This window comes from Stenella coeruleoalba (assembly GCF_951394435.1).
Source record: "Stenella coeruleoalba genome assembly, chromosome: 2".
Taxonomy (NCBI): Eukaryota; Metazoa; Chordata; class Mammalia; order Artiodactyla; family Delphinidae; genus Stenella; species Stenella coeruleoalba.
Genome location: NC_137147.1, coordinates 176,939,912 through 176,964,568, shown reverse-complemented (window position 1 = coordinate 176,964,568; position 24,657 = coordinate 176,939,912). Strand labels below are relative to the sequence as shown.

General features: G+C 43.3%; 3 protein-coding genes across 3 annotated transcripts in view; 2 read left to right on the top strand and 1 right to left on the bottom strand.

The window, feature by feature from the left end:
* The window catches only part of RSU1 (Ras suppressor protein 1), a 275,988-nt gene extending 252,098 nt beyond the window's left edge, over positions 1-23,890 (top strand). The window contains exon 9 of the mRNA XM_079913092.1: positions 23,787-23,890. Coding sequence (XP_079769218.1) covers position 23,787 — 1 coding nt within the window. The 3' untranslated portion in view covers positions 23,788-23,890. The remainder of the gene's footprint in view (positions 1-23,786) is intronic.
* On the top strand, positions 6,402-13,224 carry C1QL3 (complement C1q like 3; the record flags this gene model as incomplete). Its single annotated transcript, XM_079913884.1, has 2 exons — positions 6,402-7,001; positions 13,045-13,224. The coding sequence occupies exons 1-2, from the start codon at positions 6,414-6,416 to the stop codon at positions 13,222-13,224; spliced, it is 768 nt and encodes a 255-aa protein (XP_079770010.1). The 5' UTR covers positions 6,402-6,413.
* The window catches only part of PTER (phosphotriesterase related), a gene marked incomplete at its 3' end in the record, with an annotated part of 28,972 nt that continues 20,767 nt past the window's right edge, over positions 16,453-24,657 (bottom strand). Inside the window, 3 exon segments of the mRNA XM_079913088.1 lie at positions 16,453-16,663; positions 23,006-23,032; positions 23,034-23,138. Of these exon segments, the coding sequence (XP_079769214.1) occupies positions 16,453-16,663; positions 23,006-23,032; positions 23,034-23,138 (343 nt within the window).

The window sequence follows — 24,657 nt, the reverse complement described above, 5'->3', positions numbered from 1 at the left end:
TTCATAGGACACATTGTTCATATTTGAAGGTCAGTTGCCCTGGGAGGAGTAGCAGGGGGGAGTGGGCCCAAGTGCAGCCTCACTTGATGATCACGCCCCCTGCAGCCTAATTACTCTTAGAGCTCGTTTCTGGAATACTGGCTGCTCTCCGCAGGGTCTGGTTCCATCCGAAGCTCTCTGTAACCTCTCCTCTCAGAAGGCGTGATACTGTAGATTTTTTAAAACAAAACAGCACGACTGCCTCAGTTCTTATCACTGCCTGACCAGTTCATCTGTCTGGCGCACAGCTTCTGAGCTGTGTCCCTAGGATGTATCTTCTGCTGGAAAGTTCCCCGCAGTCTCACGGCAGCCACTTTTAGTTTTTTTCTTAAAAATTTTACTGGAGTCTAGTTGATTTACAATGTTCTGTTAGTTTCAGGTGTACGGCAAAGTGATTCAGTTATACGTATACATAGATTCATTCTGTTTCAGATTCTTTTCTCATATAGGCTATCACAGAATACTGAGTAGAGTTCCCTGTGCTCTACAGTAGGTCCTTGTTGGTTATCTATCTTATATATAATAGTGTGTGAACGTTCATCCCAAGCTCCTAATTTATCCCTCCCCCCTCCACGTTTCCCCTTTGGTAACCGTAAGTTTGTTTTCAGTATCTGAAAGTCTGTTTCTGTTTTGTAAACAAGTGCTATTAGTTTCTTGAGTTCATTCATCTACCTTGTATGACTGAGTTGTCCTGAGCATAGCTTAGGAGGACTCGCTGATCTCTTAGATCTCATTCTTTGTAACATTTCAATTCTACATTAAGTAGAGTCATAGGGACCATAATATTTGACCCATGGCAAGTCGAAAATATCATATCCATACTAGAGATTTCATCCTTCTATGGAATGATATAGCAAGAAGTGGAGACCAAGTTGAAGCCGTATATTGTAACGGAGTCTTACGTCATGTGCTGGTTACCTCCCATTTTCTGACAGTAGATCTGCCAAGCTAGCTGTGCAGCTCACCATCTTCAGTGGAGAGTTTTGTGTTGAGAATTCTCTCCTGAGTATGTTTATGACTTAGGTCCCCAGCAGTGTGATCGCTCTTCCGGCTGCCTGTACAAAGCCGCCCTCTCCGGTATGTTTGCTTTGTTGAGAGTCATCCCCCAGAGGCTCAGGTCCTGAATAACTACCTCAGTGATTTTTAAATACACTTGCCACTTGGGATTTGGAGAACTTTCCAGAGGACAAAAAGCACGTTCTAATGCTGCCCTACTAGGTTCTAAGTCTAAAACCTTGGTCTAGCAGACTGCCGTGAATTCAAATAACCTGGCTATGAAACGTTTTCTTCCTTTGGAGAAGGGTAAAGTGATCTTTATTTTGAGTTGTGTCTTGCCTTGTTTTAGAACACAGAAGGCTGCTCTCCTGGAGAACTTCTGTGTGCTTTCTCGTTCTAAGTCTGTAATACTTATTGCCCATTGGATGTCATTTGTTTCAAGCCTGACTCTTTGCTTTAACTTCCTTGAGAGCCTTGTGTTCTACCATCAAGTTCATAGACATACACACACTACTCAGTAGACCTACAGTATACTAAGATGGAAGCTGACATTTACTGGGCTTTTCGTGGGCATTGAGTATCATTGTAATTATACGCATTAACTCAGTCTTCGCAACAATCCTGATGTAGGTATTTCACAGAAAAGGAAATTAAGCCTCAGGAAGTTTACAAGTAACTTCCCCAGCTACTAAAGGTGGAAGCTAAGATTCAAGTTAAGACTCCTCTGATTCCAAAGCTTCCCTACATAACTCCAAGCAGACCCTGTATGGCTGGAAACCTCCAATTCTTCAGTCAAACGAGTGTGTGTCCTGAAATACAATTTTGAGACCCAGAAATTAAAGATAGCTGATCTGGCCCCCATTTTTTTTTTTTTTACATTCTTAATATCTATTTCTTTAGATAGCCCTTGGGTCTGTGAATTCATTATTTTTTTTCCTGTTATAAGAAATGCTATTTCTGTTGAAGTGCTGCTGGATTTGGAAATCATTCTCATGACTAAATATTTGTTTGCCTTGGAAGAGCCCGGTGTAGGGCTATGCTGCCAGTGGGTGCTCAATAAAGATTAATGGGTGGCCACGCACGTCTGTGTGGAAGTCGTGTGTTTAGGATCTGCTCAGTTCTGCGAAAGAGACAGAAATGATGTGGGAGAGGTGAAAATCACAGGGGCATCACCCAACCCAGATCATGCGTTTCTGTTCGTTTTTTTAAAATTAAATTTATTTATTTTTATTTATTTATTTTTGGCTGTGTTGGGTCTTTGTTGCTGCGTGCGGGCTTTCTCTAGTTGCAGTGAGTCGGGGCTACTCTTCGTTGTGGTGCGCGGGCTTCTCATTGCGGTGGCTTCTCTTGTTGTGGAGCACGGGCTCTAGGCGCACAGGCTTCAGTAGTTGCAGCACGTGGGCTTCAGTAGTTGTGGCTCGCAGGCTCTAGAGCACAGGCTCAGTAGTTGTGGTGCACGGGCTTAGCTGCTCCGCAGCATGTGGGATCTTCCCGGACCAGGACTCCAACTTGTGTCCCCTGCGTTGGCAGGCGGATTCTTAACCACTGCAGGAAACCCAGGGAAACCCCTGGGTTTCTGTATTTGACTTTATTATTTAATGGTCCCAAAGGCCCAGGGGCAGAAGGAATGGGAAGATGGAGCCTGGTGTTTTCTTGAGAAATGATTGGGAAGTCCTGTGAAAATTGGATTCCAGGGCCTGCTTCCAAAGCTAATATCGACTGTGAGAGAAAACTTGGTCCTCTGATGAGGACTGAAAAGAACCAAATATTTTTTTAATTGACACATTTTCTATTATTATATACATATAAAGATGATGAGTAATATGCCATATCAGATGGTTTATTCAAACTGTCAGAGTAAGGGCTGAAGCGTGAGTAACTTTCCAAAGAACCTTCTGGGAAATTCAAGCAGTGAAAAGTGGCAGGAACCAGCCATGAGTTCATCTACAGCCCAGGCGTCCCTGAAAATCTTGGGGGAACAAAGGAAGTTTCTCCCAGAGTACAAATACTTGGTGGGACATTTCTAGAGGAAAGGAGGGAGACGGATCATTTAAACTTCCTTCACTAAAAAGCCAAATGTCCATGCACTGTCGAGGTGTGTGCACTCGATGGAAAGACGAGGGTCAGCCATGTGACATGGGGGATGGTGTCCTCACAGTGAAGGATGACGATTGAGCACCAAGGCCAAATCTCAGCAGAACTTTGAGATGTTAGAGCCCTCACTTGGAAAAATCAATCTCTGCTTTGGCATTAGAGAAAGTAGAAGGAGGAAAGCCTGAATTACTAGGAACAGTACCGCAGGTCGTGGGCTGGGCTGGGCTGCGGTGTACTGATACTGTGTTGTAGAGGAAGGTGTACCAGCAAGCGCATGGGATGACCCTGATTCTACTCGAGGCTTATGGGTCTCAGTCTCACCATCTGCCAAGCGAGCAGGTAGAGACTTGCTTTCCAGGGTCCGTTCTAACTCAACTCTTTCAGCCTTGATGGGTTCCTTTATGAGCTGAGGCTTCGTCCATGTATCTTGAGGGTTTTGATGAGAATTTATTTATACAATTCTACCTTTAAAAAACCTTTCCTTTTATCCCCACTCAACTCTCCTTAGCAATAGGGAAGCCTTATGACATTTGATCATTTGGTGTATCAGGGAAGAGCCTGTTTCATTAATATATTACCCTCCACTGCTGACACCATGTGTTACCATTTTGTACCCCCCTAAAGAAAGGTGACTTTGAGAAGCAACCCGGAAGAGATTTTAGGAAAACAGGTGTTGTAGCCAGGACAGAACTTATTATGTGTTTGCTGCTTAAACACATGAAAATGATGCAGCTCGTGTGAACAAAAATAGTGTCAAATATACGTGTCATTATGCTCAAGGTAAAGACACATGTTTATAAAAGCACCCCCCTCAAATAAAAGTTAAAGGTTTGAGAAGTGAGAAGGACTGTGTCCCAGTAGCAGGAGCAGGGCCTGTGTCAGCATCCAGAGAGAGGGAGAATGGAGACGGGGGAGACCAGGGCTGGGCTGGGCCTCACAGCCCAACGCCTCAGTGGTGATTCTCCCAGGAAAGACCTGATGAGCTGCTGACATTTCTCTTAGAAGAATCAATGAATCTTTGTTTCCTTCTGCCTCCTCATTTGACCTTATTTTGTTCTGAAACAGAGAAGGAGGAAAGAAAGAACTGAACTGGTGGGTTGGGGATAAGGGGTGTAGGCTGAAGGCTGAGCGGAGGGGACGTCCGTCCGTGCTGTGGAGCCCACGGACCAGACCACAGGCCCCTGATCGGCGCCGGGGATGTTATTGTTTGCTTACTGTGTAGTCTTATTTGTTTCTGCTTCTCATTTCAATTCTCGCCCTGGTGTGTAATAAGTCACCATCTTCCCAGCCATCATCCCCGTATTGACAAGCAAATGTCACCCACATTTGAGTGACATCCGTTGCTCCTGAATATGCAAAAGTATGATGTACGAATCAATTCTACTTGTTTATTTAAAGCCCTTCTTGTGTGTCTTATATATTTGTTGGTGGGATACATTGCCTCACAGCTACTCCGGGGGCTTTCCGTTAATATTATAAATCCAGCCTGTTCCTTCTCCTGTTTGCCACAGCAGATGGGAGCTCTCCTCTCTCATACTTTGCTTCTGTTCCCCCTCCCCCAAGACACACGCGGGAGATATGCTCCTAAACTTACAGGACTCTTTCTATACCTTAGGAAAATATCTTGCTCAGTACTTTGGTGAAAGCTGCTTGCTTTATCTGAAGACTTTTGAAGGCATCTTGACAAGTGCCTATTTCTCATGCCTGTGGCACCTTTAAGTGAATGCAGCTTAGGTCAGTGGCTGAATCTCCTGAAAGGCTGCTAGAATTGTAAGCCTGTAAATAAGTGTTCGTATGTATACACCCACCATCTGCAGCGTTAGTAGAAAGAAGCAGCCCTTCCCCGCTTTGATGCGGTGGGCACGTTCATTTAAATCATTGAGAAGCGGCCTTTGTCTCTTCAACACACCTTACTGTTCTCTGGGAAACATCTTATTTCATTTTGGAAGGCTGGTGAGGAAAACCATAAGGTTAAAAAAAAAAATCACATCTACCATCTGGAAAATTCTAGAGGGCTCTCCTTATGTTAAAAGTGGCATTTTGAACAAACACCTGAAACGCTGATGGTGGGTGAGCCATTAGAGAAATGCTGTCGACCCAGCCACCCTCCTTTCAACCTTCAACTGCACCCTCCGACTGGGGCTGCAGGCAGTGGGGAAACAGGGGACTTAGGTGTGACTCTTGAGTGCTGAAGGCTACAGCACGTCTGTCTCACTCCCCACCCCCATCTGTCCAGCGAGAGCGCCGCCATCGGCTGGGCTCAGCAAGGGAGTATTCAGAATCTCACTGTTCATCCATGTGCAGAGGGTGGGGGGAGAAGAGAGGCCGAGGGGGGGAAAAATCCCACATTGTCAGAGTAATGCCAAACTCCCTTTGAGTGGGATGAGAAGAGCAGATGCCGCAATGAGATGCCAAAGCGGCTCCCCTTCCTCTGCGCCTTGGGTGCCTATAAATTGCTCCGGCGCGCGTTTGTCAGCCTCCTCTTCTCCTGGCAGGTGGTACCCAGGCAGAATTCTGCGTTCAGTCTCTCTCTCGCTCCGCTCCCGGCGGTGAGGCGCTCGCCGCTGCCCGCCAGCCCCTCCGCTCCAGCCCGGAGCCTCCCCGAGTCGCCGGTGCCCAGCGCCGCCGCTCCGCGCCCCCGGGGGGCGCCTGGCCTGAGCTCGCACGCCCGGCGCGGGGTTTGGGGGATGCGCATCTATTAGAGTTCTGGTGGTTGCCGAGGAGGAAAAGAAGAAAACAAAAACAAAAAAAGCAGGAGGAGGGCGATCCCAGCGAGCGAAAGAAGAGGAGGCAGAAAAAGGCAACTTCAGACGGAAAGTTGGTGCGAACTGGCGCAGTCGGCAAAACCGGCAAAGTCGATCGCGGGCGGCGGCGGAAAAGTGTGAGCGGCCCCGGCGAGCGCGAGGGGCTGCGGCGGCTCTGCCCTCCCGGGGGCCGCGCCGGCGCCGGCGGCAGCCACAGGTGCGAAGGGGCTCGCGGGCGGCGAGAGGGCGCCCCGCGCACCCCACCCCCTGCTCGGGGACTTGCGCGCAAGTCGCCGGGCGTCCGAGCTCCCTCCCCAGCCGCAGCCTCGGCTGGGGGGGAGCGAGAGCAGGCGAGGAGCGGCCGGCGCGCGCGCCCGCCCAGGGGACTCGGGGTTCGCAGGGGGCTGTTTTCGGCTCTGAGGAGGTCCCCGCCCAACCTTCAAAATTTTGTCCAAAAGCAGACAAGAGGATCGCCCCGCGCTGAGCCGGCTGGTGGGCAGCAGGAGGCGCCTGATCGCCGCCGGGGCGCTGGGGGTGGTGATGGTGCTTCTGCTGGTCGTTCTCATCCCGGTGCTGGTGAGCTCGGCCGGCACGTCGGCGCACTACGAGATGCTGGGCACCTGCCGCATGGTCTGCGACCCTTACGGGGGCACCAAGGCGCCCAGCACGGCCGCCACGCCCGACCGCGGCCTCATGCAGTCCCTGCCCACCTTCATCCAGGGCCCCAAAGGCGAGGCAGGCAGGCCCGGGAAGGCGGGCCCGCGGGGGCCCCCCGGTGAGCCCGGGCCGCCGGGCCCCGCGGGCCCGCCGGGCGAGAAGGGCGAGCCCGGCCGCCAAGGCCTGCCGGGCCCTCCCGGGGCGCCCGGCCTGAACGCGGCCGGGGCCATCAGCGCCGCCACCTACAGCACGGTGCCCAAGATCGCCTTCTACGCCGGCCTCAAGCGGCAGCACGAAGGCTACGAGGTGCTCAAGTTCGACGACGTGGTCACCAACCTCGGTAACCACTACGATCCCACCACGGGCAAGTTCACCTGCTCCATCCCGGGCATCTACTTCTTCACCTACCACGTCCTGATGCGCGGAGGGGATGGCACCAGCATGTGGGCCGATCTCTGCAAAAACAACCAGGTGAGCGCGGGCAGGCGGCGGGGAGGGCGGGGAGGGAGCGCGGGAAGGTGCAGGCGAGAGGGAGGAGACCCCGGGCACGGGGGTGGGAGCCCGCGGAGGAAGGGCGCGGCAGCCCCGCTCCCGGGAGCCGAGAGCGAGGGGCAACGCCGTTCTACCCCGGGAAGGCTGGGGTCGTACGCCAAAGAGCGCCCGGCGGCCTGGAGACTGTGGTTCCCGAGCCCGGGACCGGCACTTGGTGCGCGCGACCCCCGAGGGGTGGAAGCCGGGGTTCGGTCCCCGGGACAGTTTGTGCACCGCGGGGAGTCCCGGAGCAGCGAGCGACCCCCGGCTGCGGGGTTCTCAGCCGTGCGGGGTCACTGTCAGGCCCTGGCGGGGATGGGAGGGCTGGGGGAGCCAGGAGTGGGCGTGTCAGGGTGACAAACCCGGGGGAGAAAGACCGGGGCCCAAGGGAGAAAGAAGGGGCGCGGAATGAGTCCGAGCCGGGCGCGTCCAAGGCCGAGGCAGAACCACGGGGCCGGCGGTCGCAAGGTCCCTGCGGCGTCCCAGACCCGGGAAACTCACAGATAGTCAGATTCGAGATGCAAAAACTCTGCTTTAGATTTCAGCTGAAGAAGGGGGAGATGTAATGAGTGCTGCTAACAAAAGGAAAAGTTGAGACTCTGGGTTTGTGCCGTAAAGCACGCTCGCAGACACAGAACCCAAACTCCACTGGCTGGAGGCGGAGGGCGCACGGGCAGGTGGTCGGGAGGCCGGGCGGAAGAGCCCAGCCCCGGGGCTCTGGGCCTCACTGCCAGCGAGCCCCAGGGCGCCTGCGTGAGGGTCTTTCCAACCCAGCCTTTTGCTCACAGGCGGCAGTGGCCTTGGCCTTGGCTGTGAAATAGCCTCAGATCAGCCCTCGGCCAGAGGACCTGCCCTCCTGAGCCGAGATGACCGGCGCTGCCACAAGGGCCACTGGTCTGCAGTGTTATGCTGGGGCCACTTCCCCGTTTGCTTGAGAAATTCGCGGTCATTGCAAAACCAGAGTGTGTCCCATCTCTTCATCGGGGGAGAAAAATAATATTGGTAATTACCTCAAAGTGTAATCAGACCCTCTGCAGGCGCTGAATCAGCAGCCGCTGGGGGAGACCTTGCAGCCTGCAGTCTGGGTTGAATGCCTGGGCTTCAACTTTGCTTATTGGGTGGTCCAGGGAGTGCCCACCCCCCACCCTGCCGTGGCCAGCTGTGATTTCACAAGGGCTCTCCGGCTTCAGGTCACTTCTCCCTCGAATTCAGACCTTTCTAGCTGTAACCCAGGTTTCTATTAGCAACATTAAAAGCAGAATTTATTCCAAAGTCCTAATTCACAGTGTCAGAATTCTTCCAAAGTGAAAGACAAATACCCTAAACGTATAAGAGGAAGGACAAAATATCCTGTCCCTCCCGCTACCTACCACCCCTCACTTCTAAAGGAATTCAGAAGTAAGTAGCTTAAGGGACCCTAAGGTCACATAGAACAAAAAGAGGAAAAATGGCCACCAGGAGGCACTGACAGGGTTGTTTATTATAGTTCTTATACACGAAAATAATATTAAGATAAATAAAAATTATTCACAGAGCAGTGGGACGGTTATAGGTAAATGGCTAAAAAGGCCATGACGCACTGTACCAAAATAGAGCTATTGTGTCACCCTAACAAAATGACTTGTGAACAGCCCCTCAGCAGGCAGAGATGAGGCACCCATTTATTTACAAATTGGCTGTCTTCTGACTCAAAGGTTACGTCTGGCAGATACTGTCAGGCTGGAGAGATTGTTTTCAGAGGTATTAATTCAAATAGAATAAGATTCAAGTTTTATCAGTGTATAAAAGCACACTTCTTTAAGTATGTGGAAATTGCAACTGCATGAAAAGCTAGGGAACAGTACATTTCAATTAGTTTAAATGTTGATGCTGAGGCCCAGGTAAAGATTCCAAGGAAACCATTCCATATACGTTTTCTGTGTGCATTTTGGTTTTTTAAAAATTTTTTCATCGTTTGGAGTGTAGCATGCGTCTTTGTATCATCCTAGCATGTACATTCTATGAGGATGGAGGGAGAAGAAAAAAAAAAAAGGCACAACAGCTGACCTTAAAATGTCTCATGCTTTGCATTGGCATATTAAGCTGATACTTCTACAAAAGGTGAGCAACAAGTTATTCAGAAAAACAAATATAGTAGAAAACGATATATTTTCTAGTTCAGCACAGACTGTTTTGCAAAATGGTTATTGCAATATTACTGTTAAGGAATTCTATATCTAGAATAGAACTGTTTTGTAAAGTCTGGTCTGCAGGCGTTGCAGATGAGAAATCTTTACAAATCCTTTTTTAATTAATATTAAAGAAAGAGTTTTTCCTTGATTTTCAATTTTGCTCTTGTCTGATCACTTCTTAGTTGGCAGGCAGCTCCCCCCTCTGAGCTGACCTAATTTGTTTTCATAAAACAGAAACTCAGAGATCCATGTCAGCGTAATGTTCTATGGATTAAGTGGATTTGGGAAGCACAGAAAAATTAAACTAAAAATGCAGTTCACTCTAGGATAGAGGAATGCCTCTGGACGACAACCACATGAGAACCATTTTATTTATCTTTGTGTTTGAATGCAGGATCACAGATGGAAACATCAAAGGCCAGTAAATTAACCTGATGCGCCACTTAACCTTTTGTTTATGATTCCACAGAAGTACAATGAGAATGAAATTATGAGAGCATCAGTAGCGATTAATTAAATTAGCAAATGTTACCATAAATATTGTCTCTAATGACAAACCCTCCCTAATAAGATAACGCTAAGGCCGCATAGCCTATTACATTCTCACAAACACAGCACTGAAAGGACCACGGTTCTCAGATTCCCCAGAAAACCATCAACCTAAATTTAATCTTACCATGTCTAAAAAGCCCATGACAGTGCATATTAAAGGCAAAAGTTGGACTCAGATAGCTTTCCATAGAGACTGGAAATATTTTTTTAAATGTTTGTATACATTTAGCAGGAAACCTGAATAAAAAAATATTGCTATTTGAATCCAATCACTGTAATACCACTCTAATAAGCCAGTCTAATAAAAACTAAAACTGACTTAAGGTTAGAACTATAAAATAATTAAAGACTAGTTTTTACTCTAAGAATTTATTAGTTATGGCACCATTGAACATGACATATATTGGAAACAAGACAGTTTGCGGGCTGTTACTCATTTATTAGCAAGATTAATGAAATGTCAAATGAATTATCTTTTTAGGGGCTGTGAAACGTGCACCAAAGATCAGCAGAATCTAAATAGTTAACTTACGAGATGGAAAGGTATTAGAGTACATTTAGGTAGAAATGGGTATATCGGGCTAAGGAACGGATGCATCATATCGTCAGAGAAAAGGCTGAAATCTGTGTACATTTAGGAACCTGAAAATAGCCTCCAGGGTGGACGCATTACTTTCCTCAATAGTCTGATGGCTTAAAGGAAGAATTGTTGGAAGTTACTGGGCTGGATACTACAGCTTGAAATTTCAGGTCCCATTATACCTTTAGAGTGGGATCAGGTGAGCGGGCATGCTAAAATCACGCAAGGTACTCTGCAGTATGGCAGGTATTTTAATTGGGAGAGTCTTATGGTTCAAATCTTAGAGAATCACTTTCATTAAAAAGCAATCACACTGGCTTTATCCAACAAAGGAAGTGAAAACCATAAGGGTAACCTTCCAGTCTGTGGGATCATAGTAATGCATTTGCAGGGTTTTGTGGTAACACCTATGGAATAAAAATGCTAACAATTTTGTGGGCTCGTGGTTCTATCCCGCGGGATAAAAATTGCATTTTATGTATATATATACGTATATATATATGTGTGTATATATATATATATATATATATATATATATTTAAGACTGTTGTCTCTAAATCAAGTGATTTTAATGAACCCCAGTTCCCAAATGCCCTCATGTAGAAAACAGTGGTAAAGCGTAATACCCATAGAACTCAATACTAAATACCTAAAGCACTAAATAAACGTGTGTGTCTGGTTATTAATCATAGGTGAGAAGTACATCATAGATTGATAATTAGTTAATAGATTACTAATATAGCTAATTAGTATTTTATATTTTAATTTTTCTCACCCATTAAAAATCCACACATTAAAAAAAACATCAGGTCCTAAGAGTACGGTTCTTTCTCCTTGTAGATTTTTTTTTCCCTGGGAACTAATGACTAGATGAAATTAATGAATCAAAGCATCCAACTCCTATACACGAGTGATTAATTCCTAGGAAATATTATGACATTAAATTGTATTATTACTTAATGGTCAAAACAGATCAACTCACCAAGTCGGTGTATATATTTAAGTCAGTGCTTGTGAGCACAATTATATTTTGCTTTCATTTTATGAGTGTCAGCACAATGTTAAGAAATTCTGAATCTTTTAAGCCCTTTTCTCCTTTTGCTATATGATAGCCAGGAATAAATTTTTTAAATACTACTCAAATTACTTTACAAGTTCAGCAGTGTCAAAGAGTCTTCTCCTTTTTTACCATTTCAGCATTAATGTGAGAACGTACCACATGAAAATTTAATTTGAAAACCAATCATTTAAATTTTGATGTCTCATTTCTCTCATTTTGCCAAGTGATAAAATCTCACATGCTGCACCCCAAGTCATGCATTATTACGTAGTGCAGGTTTACAAAACCACTAAATCACTTGCTGTGTTATTCGGAGAAATATCATTACAGTGGAAGAGAAACAAGCCACAAAGTAGATGTTTTACTGAAATAAATCAAGTACACGTCTGCCTATTGAAAAAATTTTTTCCAAGTCAGAATCAAAATAGAGCTAAACGGATATGAAGCCTAATTGGAGTTGAGGATGTGACAGAATGTCCATATTACTTGATATGATGGGTGGGCAACTGGACTGTTTGCAAATGTCTGTCAGCTCACTAATGAGATCACGGGCTCAACCTGAGTGGATTAGAAGCCAACCTCCATCCTCAAAGCAAACCACACGTTTAGAACCACCTCAATATGAAAGGGTATTCAATGAGATCATTCAAAAGAATTTAGAAATTTTAGAGACTTCAAATTCTAGAAATGTAGTTCCTTCTATAACTTGTAGATGTGTTGAAATTAAATAGCTTATTTACGTACACACATCACAATTAAGCGATAAAAAGGCACAAAGAGAAAAAAGAACTCTGAAGACTTTGAAACCAAAGATGTTTCATTGAGTTAAGCTTTGGGTACAGGGGCTTTTCCTTGAATTAGATTTCGAAAGCCCAAAATCAAAATGATTTTTCTTTTTTGCTTCCTGTATAGTAGAGTTACAGGAGCGGGATTTCTTTTGAGTCTGTACGTACTGTGGATCTCAATTTTCTAATAATCATGGGGACCAACAGAAATTTGGATTGAACTTCTGTGCTCAAACAGCTGGTTAGGATATCGCTGCTTGGCTTTCATTAAAATGCAAAAAAGTGGCCATTTCAAGAAGTGATTGGGCACAGAGTCACAAGGAATTAGAAAAAGTCATGATTTAGGAAGAGAATAGAGTGGTATGCATTGCTTACCACATATAGTAAAAAGAAAAACAAAGACTGTTAGAATCACCTTCACGAAAGCACTATTTTCTCCTTTCCAATAACATAGTCGAAACTGTTACAAAGATATCCTCATAAAGCCCCAAGGCCAAGGTGGACTTGGCTGTGCTAAATTCAGTGCCATGGCAGCCAGTCTGCTTATGATGCTGTGTGAATGACAAAAAAAAAAAAAAGAAAGAAAGAAAGAAAGAAAAGAAAGCCTGAGCTTTGTGACCACCTAGAGGGGTGGGATAGGGAGGGTGGGAGGGAGGGAGACGCAAGAGGGAAGAGATATGGGGATATATGTATACGTATAGCTGATTCACTTTGTTATAAAGCAGAAACTAACACACCATTGTAAAGCAATTATACTCCAATAAAGATATTTTTTAAAAAAAGAAAGCCTGAGAATTCTCTCTTACAAATTCTAATTCTTGTCTGTTTCACGCAGGTGCGTGCTAGCGCGATCGCCCAAGACGCCGATCAGAATTACGACTATGCGAGCAATAGTGTGGTTCTTCATTTGGAGCCAGGAGACGAAGTCTACATCAAATTAGATGGTGGGAAAGCCCACGGAGGAAACAACAACAAATACAGCACATTTTCGGGATTTATTATCTATGCTGACTGATCATGCAAAAACTAAGCTTATTACTCTGAGTTTGGACACTGGATTCGTGTGGCTAACGTCAGTGAATCGAGGACCCCAGGGGATGCCGGATGCGGGGCGCCTCAGCTGTGTGTATGTGGGGAATTCAAATGCTACCTGACTCACATCTGTATACTCAGAAACATTATGTAAAAAAAAATATTAAAAGCAAGATAAGCAGATGTTGATCACTACCGCCAAAGCAAATATTCCTATTGTTCGTGTCGATGTGAATGAAGTCCTATATAGATCACAAATTTTTATAGAAAAATCTAAGACACTGAATTATTTCTTCCATATATATGATACTTTGGTGTACTGTGATCTTGCTGCTCTTATCCATATGTCAGCTTTGGTTCTTGTGAGTTTACCTGCTTATTATGATACTCGGGGTCCATTCATAGTGTAGGGAAGAATGATTTTTACCCTGCAGGAGGAGGTCTCATTGACATAATGCTGCTTTGTCCCCAAAGAAATTGTCTGCCTTGTACTCCTGTTAACTTTAGAGCTAGACCTGGGAATGATTCAACTTTAAGCCTTAACCTGGAATTTTCTGGATTTGAGGGAATTCCCAAGCCTGTGATCATGTTTCACATTCTTTTTTCTTAGGAATCTTCTTTCCTCTCTTTTCGGGTGATAGTCTTTAAAAGTAGAGATTGAACTTGTATCATAGGATTACCCTCTAAGTGTGTAAATGTGTAATTACGTATGGTATTTAGAAAAATCCCCCTGTGTCCAGTTTGTCAATAGAATGCATTTAGGTTTACTTGGAAAGTCAGAGAAATTTATTCTTTAGTGTTAAATCAGACTGAGGCTTTTGCCTTCTTTGGAACAAAAGATTATTCGTAACCCAACGCATATAGGTTTAATTTGCGCTGGTGCATGCGTCACCAAGGGGACACTAAGTAAGGCCTTCAAATAGTTACTACAAGTCATGGCCTGAGGTTATTTCAACGTGAACAATTTCACATATAACCAATACGACAATAAAGTGTATATATTTTATACAAATAACCTGCTACATATATATATGTATGTGTACATATATATATGTCAGATGAAATATATGTGTGGCTTCAGACCATAGGCACAATAGCTGTATAGCCCCAAAAATTTAATTTAAAGAAGTGTACGTGTAGGCACACACACAAACGTGTATAAGTTATTTGACTTATCTTGGATTGAAATATATTTTGGAAGACAAAAATATATGAAGTAGCAAAATAATTTAGATGACTTCTAAGAATTATCCAGAAAATTAAATTTTATTAGGTTAAAATGCCCCGGAAATCATGTGTCTGTAAATTAGGTCTGTGGCTTCTTTATTACCATATGCCAATCAATACTTTCACTGCGTTCTGTGGCCGACTGTTACTGTTAGGACTGCAGAGATGAAGTAGCTGTCCTTTGCAGTGTTTATGAAATATATGCATTTGAATGAGCAACGTTTTTCTTTTTTCTCAGGTGGACCGAAGCTGACAGTAAAGTAGATTTTGAGAGTAGTGCAAATCCTTCCTCTCCGGTTAAAGTACACTGCCAAAAGCCATCTCTTTAATCTAAGAAAAAGATTTAAAATGCGTGTTGATACGTCCTAACTATCAGACAGCTTCCACTATTACAATGAAAAATCTGTTCCACTCTCAGGTGCCTTTGAAGACTCTTTGAGAAGTAGATTTCAAAAACAGAGATTGAAAAATCTGCCTGTTTTACTGGCGAAGGACATTTGCATTTTTTTCATTTAAAGGAATTAGTTTGTTCTGTTTGGCTCATTCCTCTTGGATACTTTCTGTTCTAATACACAGAAAGCTTGATCATCGTTGATCCATGGAAATATCTTTTATTTAGCCAACCTCAACTTTCCAAAAGAGTTATGCCTGGTGTTCCCATCTGAATGTGCTGTTTGCTTGGTTTAAATGCCTTGGTCTGAGTAACTCTCATGATTTATATGATTAAAAACATGTAAGCCCGTTTATCAAGAATAATGGCTAATTCTATTTGGCCTTTCTAATATGTAAGATAACTCATAAAGGAATTGCAGTGGATTTTATTTCCATTTAACAATATGTATTTATCAAAGAGGAATTAGCAGTAAGGGTTTGGAGATTTTTTTTTAGGTAACAAATCATAGCAAAGGATTCAACCAAAAGATTAGCTTATAAACAGCAGAACAGGTCAACTGAGAGTTTTAAAAAGGCTTTATTTACACAAAACATCAGGGCTGGGTGTCTTTTAAAGAGTTGGCTCTAGAATCAGACTGTCACTTCTAATAGATCTGACATTTTCTTCAGATAAGTAAGCGTTATTTTCTCTGTTCAGGCCCAAGGAAAGACAAATAAAAGGTAAAGGAAATAAAGAGAATATACATAAGGCAAACATTTCTCTTTTTTTTTTTTTGCATTCTATATTATTAATTAAATTGTGGCCTTTGTTACTATAAATGTAATGATTCATTAAACTATATTATGTAATATATTTTGACTTTTATGATTGAATTTTTCTAATTGAGTACTATGTCATGTGTTCATGTCCCCTTGTACAAATTTTTCAAAACACAACAAAATTTATAGGAAAACTGGATACCAGAAAGCCACAGGCAACGAAACTGATGTATTATCAGTATATATAGATAGGTGAACAGCATATAATTAACCTTCCACAATATTTTTACCATTGTGAGTTGGTAATTATATTACAGTATCCTTTGAAAAAACAGTCTCAAAATGTAACTCCCCTTGCTGCAGAAGCTATTTTGTCGTGCCATATCATTCACTAAGCATTAATTAAAGGACAGCAGGATAATTAGTAGAATCATCAATATTACAGGAAACATTAGATTGCTCCAGAAAGGGGTAATTTAACTAGAAACACTTTAAATTTTCTCATGCAGTGCTGGTGACAGATTAAGAAAACAAAACAAAAGGAAGCAAAACTCCACTAAGGGGATGTAGACTGTAAATCGTTGTTTGGATATGGGTACTTTTGTCTTTATTTTGTTAAGGAAAAACAATAGGGCTTAATTAGGCTCAGTAACTCCCTAAACGTACAGATGTAATAGCCAGTTTCTGAGAAGGCGGAAGTCTTCTAATTCTCCTAAAAAGGAAATGCTCTGTCAGTCCAATGTAGCTCTGATTAATATCTCACAGTGGGTTTGAAATCCCTGTCTGTTCCCTGCAAGCTTTATACTCAAGGTATGAATTCAGAACAACCGTCCTATTTGAAAGTTAGCCATTGCTTGGGGTTCTCTATCAGTATCTTATCAAGTGCAGCCTCAGTTATGCCTCTAAACAACATTTTAGGAACAGTGTTGGTAGGTATATGAGAATAGCCGTGACCTCCGTATTTCGTCAGCCGATGCTTCGTGTGTATGTCATGTGCCATCAGAATCCGACCTTCATAGCCCTCATCCACCGGAAGACGTACCCTGTGAAAAATGTTAACTCATTATATGGCATCGGTCTCACGTTTACAGTTTTCAGGGTGCCTTAAACTTTTTACTCATAAACCTATTGTGTTGTCATAAAGATACCGTCTTCCCTTGCGGCACGTGTCCTGGGAGACCCTTAATAAATATTGCGTGGTGATGATAAAGATATTACCGCACCCTAGTAGGAACATGATCCTTATTCCCTGCACACAGAAATCCCCAGCTTGTGATATTTATGACGATGCCTGGCAGTCCTGCATTAGACACAGCTTCTAACAGGACGCGCCAGTTTGCATAAGTGGCCACTTTAGCATTTTATTAAACAACTTTATTCTGGATTTGTACCCAGCTCTCCATTCTAAAATGCCTCGCTTAGTCGACCCATTTTTCAGATTTCATTCTCTCTGTCTCTCCTTTTTCTCCTAGCAAATAAAATCAACGACTGTTTGTGATTAAAATAGGGAAACAAAAGGAATCTTTGTACAAGTAAAACATTCTGAGAGTAAAATCAGTTGGTTTGAAAATGAAGGGCATATGATGAGCTTGATAGTTATTTTTAACTATCAAGTTAAAAATTATTTTTAACTATTATTGAAGTATAGTTGGTTTACAGTGTTATGTTAATTTCTGCTGTACAGCAAAGTGACCCCATTATACATATATATATTCTTTTTCATATCCTTTTCCATTATGGTTTATCACAGGGTATTGAATATAGTTCCCTGTGCTGTACAGTAGGACCTTGTTGTTTATCCGTTCTCTGTGTAATAGTTTGCATCTGCTAAACCCAAACTCCCAATCCATCCCTCCCCCACCCGCCACCCCCTTGGCAACCACAAGTCTGTTCTCTATGTCTGTGAGTCTGTTTCCGTTTCGTAGATAGGTTCATTTGTGTCATATTTTAGATTGCTAGTCATTTTTAAAAGGTCAGTTACGGTCCCTCTGCGCTATTCCTTTTGAAGCCGATGGGAATTTTGACTTAGTAGTAGTCTGGGAGCATTGGATTAAATTGGCCAATAAAAATTTACTCTTTCTTCCTTCCATTTCATTAAGATTGCTATAAATAATGAGCTGTTCCTTTAAATTTATAGTGAGTTGACTACAGAATGGCTTCCTGCCTATTGTCTAAACATCTAATCCTCTTGGCTTTGTTAAGTGCTGTAATCTGTAATGTGAGTCGGTCACCTCTGACAGCCACCATCTGTATAGGTCTGGACCCTGGGCAGTGTCTGCCGTGACTTCCATGGGTCTCTGATGGCAGGAGATGCAGCTTGGAGACCATGGCTGTTCTCTGGCATTTTCTGTCTTGTCTTGTCGATCCCTAGATTTCCAAATGGATCTAGATGGATGGGTAGCGCCTTCCGCCAAGGGCTAATTATTTGAAAGGTATCTTTTTTGTTTCAGTAGCATTTCTCGGCATTCTAGTGCATGAGTCATATTTAATAACTACTACAGCAAGCAAAATGTGGGCCACTGCATCAAAAAACTCGAGCACAAAGCCTTGCCCTCTGAGAACATACATTTTAAAAGAAATTATACTTAAAGATTAGATCTTATGTTTGCAGGCCAAAGGAATGCCAGAAAAGAGCCAACCTGGGTGTTTTGTCTAGAAATCTGCATTCACATCACACGTACCTCATGTGTGTCCTAAGAATACTTAGAGTGCTGGCTGTGCCACCACCATTATTTGCTTCTTTCTTTCTTTCTTTTTATTGAAGTATAGTTGATGTACAATAGTATATGTTACAGATGTACAGTATAGTGATTCACAAGTTTTAAAGGTTATACTCCATTTATAGTTATTATAAAATATTGGCTCTATTCCCTATGTTGTACAATATACCCTTGGAGCTTATTTCATACATAATCGTTTATACCTCTTAATCCCCTACCTCTGAACTCCCTATATGCCTACCTACCCCTCTATAGGGGTAGGGCATTACCTGCCTCTCTGAGATTTGTATAATGTCCAAAAGTCCTGATCTGAAGTTACTTGTGGAACGAACTCTCTTTAAGGGAATTATTTAAGGCCGTTATATGATCGTTTATGAAAAGAGAGAAGGATTTGACAGATGCATGCACAGTGCTGAAACGTAGTGTGACAAACCTTGATCCGCAACTGAAAAGGAGTATCACCTTACAGGAAATTTTAGGGTACACTTTCCCCTGTGTATTTTCTGAGCATTTCTCAACATTTTTGTCTCTTTTCCTTGTCTGAGAAGAAGAGATATCTTATTACTACAGAGGCACATTTGTGTAAACAAATTCCTGTAAGAAGCCTGTGTCATATCCTGAAGCACAAAGCCACTGAATTGCGCAGTAGTGTGGACAGATACTCATTTCAAAATGGGAACCCTTAGAACTCATTAAGTCAAGAATCTGGAGACTAGTTATCTCATGAGAAAGAGAATGTTCTGGCTCTAGACACATAATTATATCCTGACTCTCAGGAAAACTGCCTGGTCACTCCTAAAATAAGAGATCGTCTCATATGCTGCGCCATTGTGTAGAAGAACAGTATTTAGAGAGAGACCGCCAGAAGGAAGGAACCAATACAGAGGAGAAGACAAAAAATCACAGTAATTATAGCAATACAAATGAGTTCGTGTTTTGCAAACAAATATTAGAGAGAGACTACAAAGTGTGAAAAGGCAGAGATATAATAAGATTGAGAAATGGAGCATAAGATTGAAAACAGGTGTTAGACACAGAATTTCTGGTGCTGAAAACCAGAGGTAGGCAGAAGCGTGCTTCTCTGTTCTTGCACTTCAAAGCTTTGAGATTACTGAGGCTCAGAGAAGGACTGCTGATGAATGATGAAAATCAGGCGCCCAGGAGGTAGGGACAAGGGGATACACACACAACCCAAAAGTCATTTAGTAATTACCGTGAGCTGTACTTGAGTCCAGGGACTTAATGCATGGTTTTAATTTACAAAGATTAAGGATGCGTACATACACAGATACATAGACATACACAAACACACATGCACATATATTTTTTGATGTATTTCCGTACATCTAGAATGTTTACGTTTAGCTCAGTGAAAGCTCATATCCCCATAGACCTCCCTCTGCAGATTCCCTCTTTTATTTCAGGTCTAGGAGTGTCATGGAAAGCATAGGGGTGGAGAAGATACAGCTCACTGCCATAAACGGGCTTAGAGAAACAAAGCAGGTCCTGGGAGCAAACGTCCTATTTCCAAGATGAATTGTAAAACGTGTGTTGAGGGCATTCATCAGGAAATCATGGTTTTGAGGTCATGAAAGATGAGGAAGGTCTACACAGCACCCCATTTTAAATTCCAGAGAATATTCACCTCTGAGTATGGTCCAAGCTAGTAGGACTCTTAGGAAACCTGTTTGCCTGTATTGAGTGGTACTCCTGGGCAAGGAAATTAAAATCATAAAACAAAACAAACAAAGCAACCAATAAATCTGTTTATCAAAGAACTGGTTTGAGTAATAAAAAAACAAAAAAAAAGCCCTAGAGATTCTGGTCAGAACAGTCAAAGCAGTTTGCTCGTGTAGAGCTGAGTGTCTCCATATTTATATACAAAACTACCATAACGTCAGTCAACTCTGTCTGATGATATTAAACTTGAAGCCTATTTTACTGTTAATAAGCTCATCAAGGAGGTCTGCCAGTACACAGGGACAGTAGAAGGCATACATGTAAAGATAGACTTCCCGGGGGAAAGACCCTAAGGCTGTGTGAGCTGTGGCCACTGGCTCAAGACCTCCCCATCAGACCCAATGTACATGTGTTCAACTCCTGCTGCTTGAGCCCCACAGTTTCTGGACATCACTTCTCTGCTCCAGTTTGGCTTTTACTCCCATTCCAACCAGTTTTCTACAGTCAGAACCCTGTTCTGCTCCGTGTCGCCATGGAGAACCACTTCCACTCAACCTTCCTTTCCCCACTCTGACCAGGAGTTCCATCCTTCTACTTTTTCGCTCACCTTCTTCCACTATCTGTATTCACCCATTTGCTTCAAGCATCCAGGGATTTTCCCCTGCTATGTTATTCCTGGACATCTCTCCATCTCTCTCTACACTTTCTTCCCTCCAGCTTGGACCTCGTGACCCTCATCTCAACCCCTCCGTGGTCCCCCCCATATCAACCACGTTTTTCAGACAGAATCCCAACCCTGAAGCTCTCTGTCTCCATCTTCTACTTCTATTCACAAAATTTCTTTGGTCCTACTACCAAAACACAAAACATTTTTTAGGAAAATAATCACCAAATCATGGACATTGGTGCCAGTGGACAGTCATGCAGTCATGATCTCTGGCCTCCACTGGGTCTTCCACACAACAGTATCTCTCATTCATTCACCATCCACTCCCAGCCTTTATCCTCCTCTACAAGGTCCTGCCCTGAATCCATTCCTTCCTTCTCAGGAGATGACCATGTCTCCTTCACAGGCGCCCTAGAGATCACACGGGACCATGTGTCCTCAGTTTCCTGTTCCTCTCACCAAAACACCGTTCTGCACTCACTCCATTACCTGCCGCACCTGCTTTCGTTTCCATGGAGAAAGTATACCTCCTTTCAACCAACTTCCTATTTGCTGCCCAGATTCCATCTCTTTGTCTCCTCAGGAGCCTTCCTCTGTATCTCTTACCTGTCCAGATTTTTTTTCGGTTAACATTGACGGACCACTTCCATAGTCTACCCCAGACACTCAGCTAAAAACCGCATATTTTATTTCATATAAATTCTATAATAACCCTGTAGATTAGGCACCACTTCCCTGGATTCATTCTCTCTGTCTCCTAACAAAACCTTCCTTTGGTCCTGTCTGGACTTCTAGCTCCAGCGCTCCAGCCCTGCTTCCCTTTACTATCAAGCTTCTTGAAAGAGTAGCCTCTGTCCTCTTCGTCCCCTTCTACTCGTTCCTCAAGCCTTTTCTGCCAAGACTGCACTTATTGACTGAAATAAAGACTTCCTGGGCTTCCCTGGTGGCTCAGTGGTTAAGAATCCATCTGCCAATGCAGGGGACACGGGTTCGAGCCCTGGTCCAGGAAGATCCCACGTGCCACCAAGCAACTAAGCCCGTGTGCCACAACTACTGAGCCTACGCTCTAGAGCCCACGAGCCACAACTACTGAAGCCTGCGTGCCTAGAGCCTGTGCTTCGCAACAAGAGAAGCCACCGCAATGAGAAGCCCGCACACCACAACAAAGAGTAGCCCCCGCTTGCAGCAACTAGAGAAAGCCCGTGTGTAGCAAAGAAGACCCAACACAGCCAAAAATAAATTTAAAAAAAAACAAACAACTTCCTGATTGTGAAATCCAATGGATACTTTTCAGTCTTTATCTCACTTGATATCTGCCACCTATTAAAAGAGTTCAAGCCCTTCTGCTTTAAGTATCCTTCTCCAACAACTTTCATAAAAATGCATTTCTCTGATATTCTTAATGCTTTGAAAATTTCTCAACCTGTCTCTGAGGGTCTGTTCCTGAGTTCATCCCTTAAGTGTTGGTGGTCACCAGAGCTCTGTCCTCATTCTCTTCTCTGAGTGATCTCATTCATTCCCACGCTTCCAACTGTCACATGCAAGCCAACAATGTCTAGATTTATGTCCAAGTCTCTGTCCTGAGCTTCACACCCTTATCCCAGGGCCCCACCAGATAGCAACACGATATTCCCAAGATAAAGTCATCCTGTCAATCCCAAATCTATTTCTCCTCCCACATTCCCTAACTTGGTGCATTCAGTCTTCATATCACCATGTAACCAAGACAAACCAGGTAGCATCCAGCCTTGACTCTGGAAATTTTCCACTCGGTTGCAGAGAATGACTTGTACAATTATTTGCTTTCACCCCCAAAATATTGGACAATTTTGAGAGGTTGGATTTTATGTAATGTTTGACCTTTAGACATTATACTTATAGCCTGTACGTTGCAGTCACCTCTTTAATGAATATTTTAAGTAAAGCATTTCAAAAATTAATTATAGGAGGTTAGGACCTCAGGTGTGGCCAACCTGAGAAAGAAACAGCTTACTTTGTTAAGAGTAAAAAAGAGGGAAATGTCTTTTGTTCTTTTATTGTCAGAGCAGAGATTGAGTATTGTCTGTATTTCTTATCAGCTGCCCATCTGCGCTGAACTAAGGCTTTGCGAAGCTTCTGCCTACTTAGACTGATTCATTTTCTCCTCAAAATAATATATAGAGATTTGCCTTCCTGAAACAGCATTGGTATATTTTTCTCTGCAAGTCCCTGGTTCTGCCTGCTTACTGTTTTCTGAATCTTTGCTAATACCCACCCAGATAAGAAAATCCAAAAGAGATGGTGAAAGGAAATACCATGAGAGATTTCATCACGTTTACCTTTCAATTCTTTTATTATCATTGGGCATCCGGGTTGAACTGATAATGGAAGAGTTCAGAACCAAAGAGATCATATTCCAAGTAACAGCCAAGTTGAGCCAACTCCAGTAGTTCCCTCTTGTCAAGGAGAGTCCTAGAGACAATAAGACAGACATATTGTTACTCTTTGTTTGTTTGTGTGCGGTACGCGGGCCCCTCACTGTTGTGGCCTCTCCCGTTGCGGAGCACAGGCTCCGGACGCGCAGGCTCAGCGGCCATGGCTCACGGGCCCAGCCGCTCCGCGGCATGTGGGATCTTCCCGGACCGGGGCACGAACCCGTGTCCCCTGCATCGGCAGGCGGACTCCCAACCACTGCGCCACCAGGGAAGCCCCATACTGTAACTCTTAAGAGCATATTTTCCAGGTACTTCCCTGGTGGCCCGGGGGTTAAGACTCCAAGCTTCCAAATGCAGGGACGCCAATTTGATCCCTGGTGGGTCGGGGAGCTAAGATCCCACATGCCACGTGGTGTGGCCAAAAACAAACAAAAAAACAAGAGCATATTTTTCACATAGACAGATTCAAAGTTTTAAGCACACCATGTACTGGAATGTAGTTGAAATCAAGTAAAAGAACTTTTAAGTTGGCTTTTATGATGTGACTATAAAATAGTTCAATTTGTTACCAGAAATTAGGGAAAATTCCCATCCAAAAGGGAGTTTTCCCATCTCAAGGACTTGGGAACTGTAGACATTTTAATTATGCTGCCATCTCCAAAACAATTTTGTAATTCTTTTTCAGAATTGTCTTCAGGATATGCTCCGTATTCCTTTGAAAATCCTTAGTGGGACTGCTGTGAACTGTGGAAACTATCAGAGGAAATTTGGCATCAGGACTGGAGAATTAGGTGAGTAATACTGATCTGGATAAAACAGGAAGCCAAGGTAAGGTAACAGGGCGATTTTCTTGTGAGGATCTGTTCTAAAATTAATTCCAAAGCATATGTGAATATCATTGCGATTTTTTTTTAGAAAAAGGAGGGGCAATACTCCTACAGATATTTATGTTCTGGTGTGTTTATTTTTTAAACAGAATTTATTATTTTATGATAATTTTACGGCTATCTTCTCACTTCAGTAGAGATCATAGTAAAAATATCACTCTTTGTAAGACTGTGTAAATGAATGGGAAAAGGAGAAAAATATAGGATGAATGCAGGCTACAGACAGAAGAGTTGAGTCTGGAACGAGTAGATTATCTCAAGAAATTGAGACTCTAACAAGTAAAAAGGAGGCCTAAAATTAACTCCCAAAATGCCATCGTAGAGATTCAAGCACAGAGAGAAATAGGAAAGAAAGAAAGAAAAAATCCTACCAGGAGGCAATATGGAAAAAATGTGAAGGAAAAAATACACCTCATTAAACATTGTATGAAGGGAGTTAAGGACCTAGAGGAAGGAAGTGATTGTTTGGGATCCAAGATGGGCTTGGAGAAGAGTTGCAACGTCAGATAATCCTTGTCTTATTAGGGTTTTGTCCATTCTGATATCCTATTACTTTGGCAATGCCAGGATGCCAGGATTAAAGCACTATTGTATGTCTATAAATCTGCTTCTAAGGGGTCAGAAGTATTTTCAAAGCCTCTCTTCCAAACCCTAGGAGGACCAATTAAG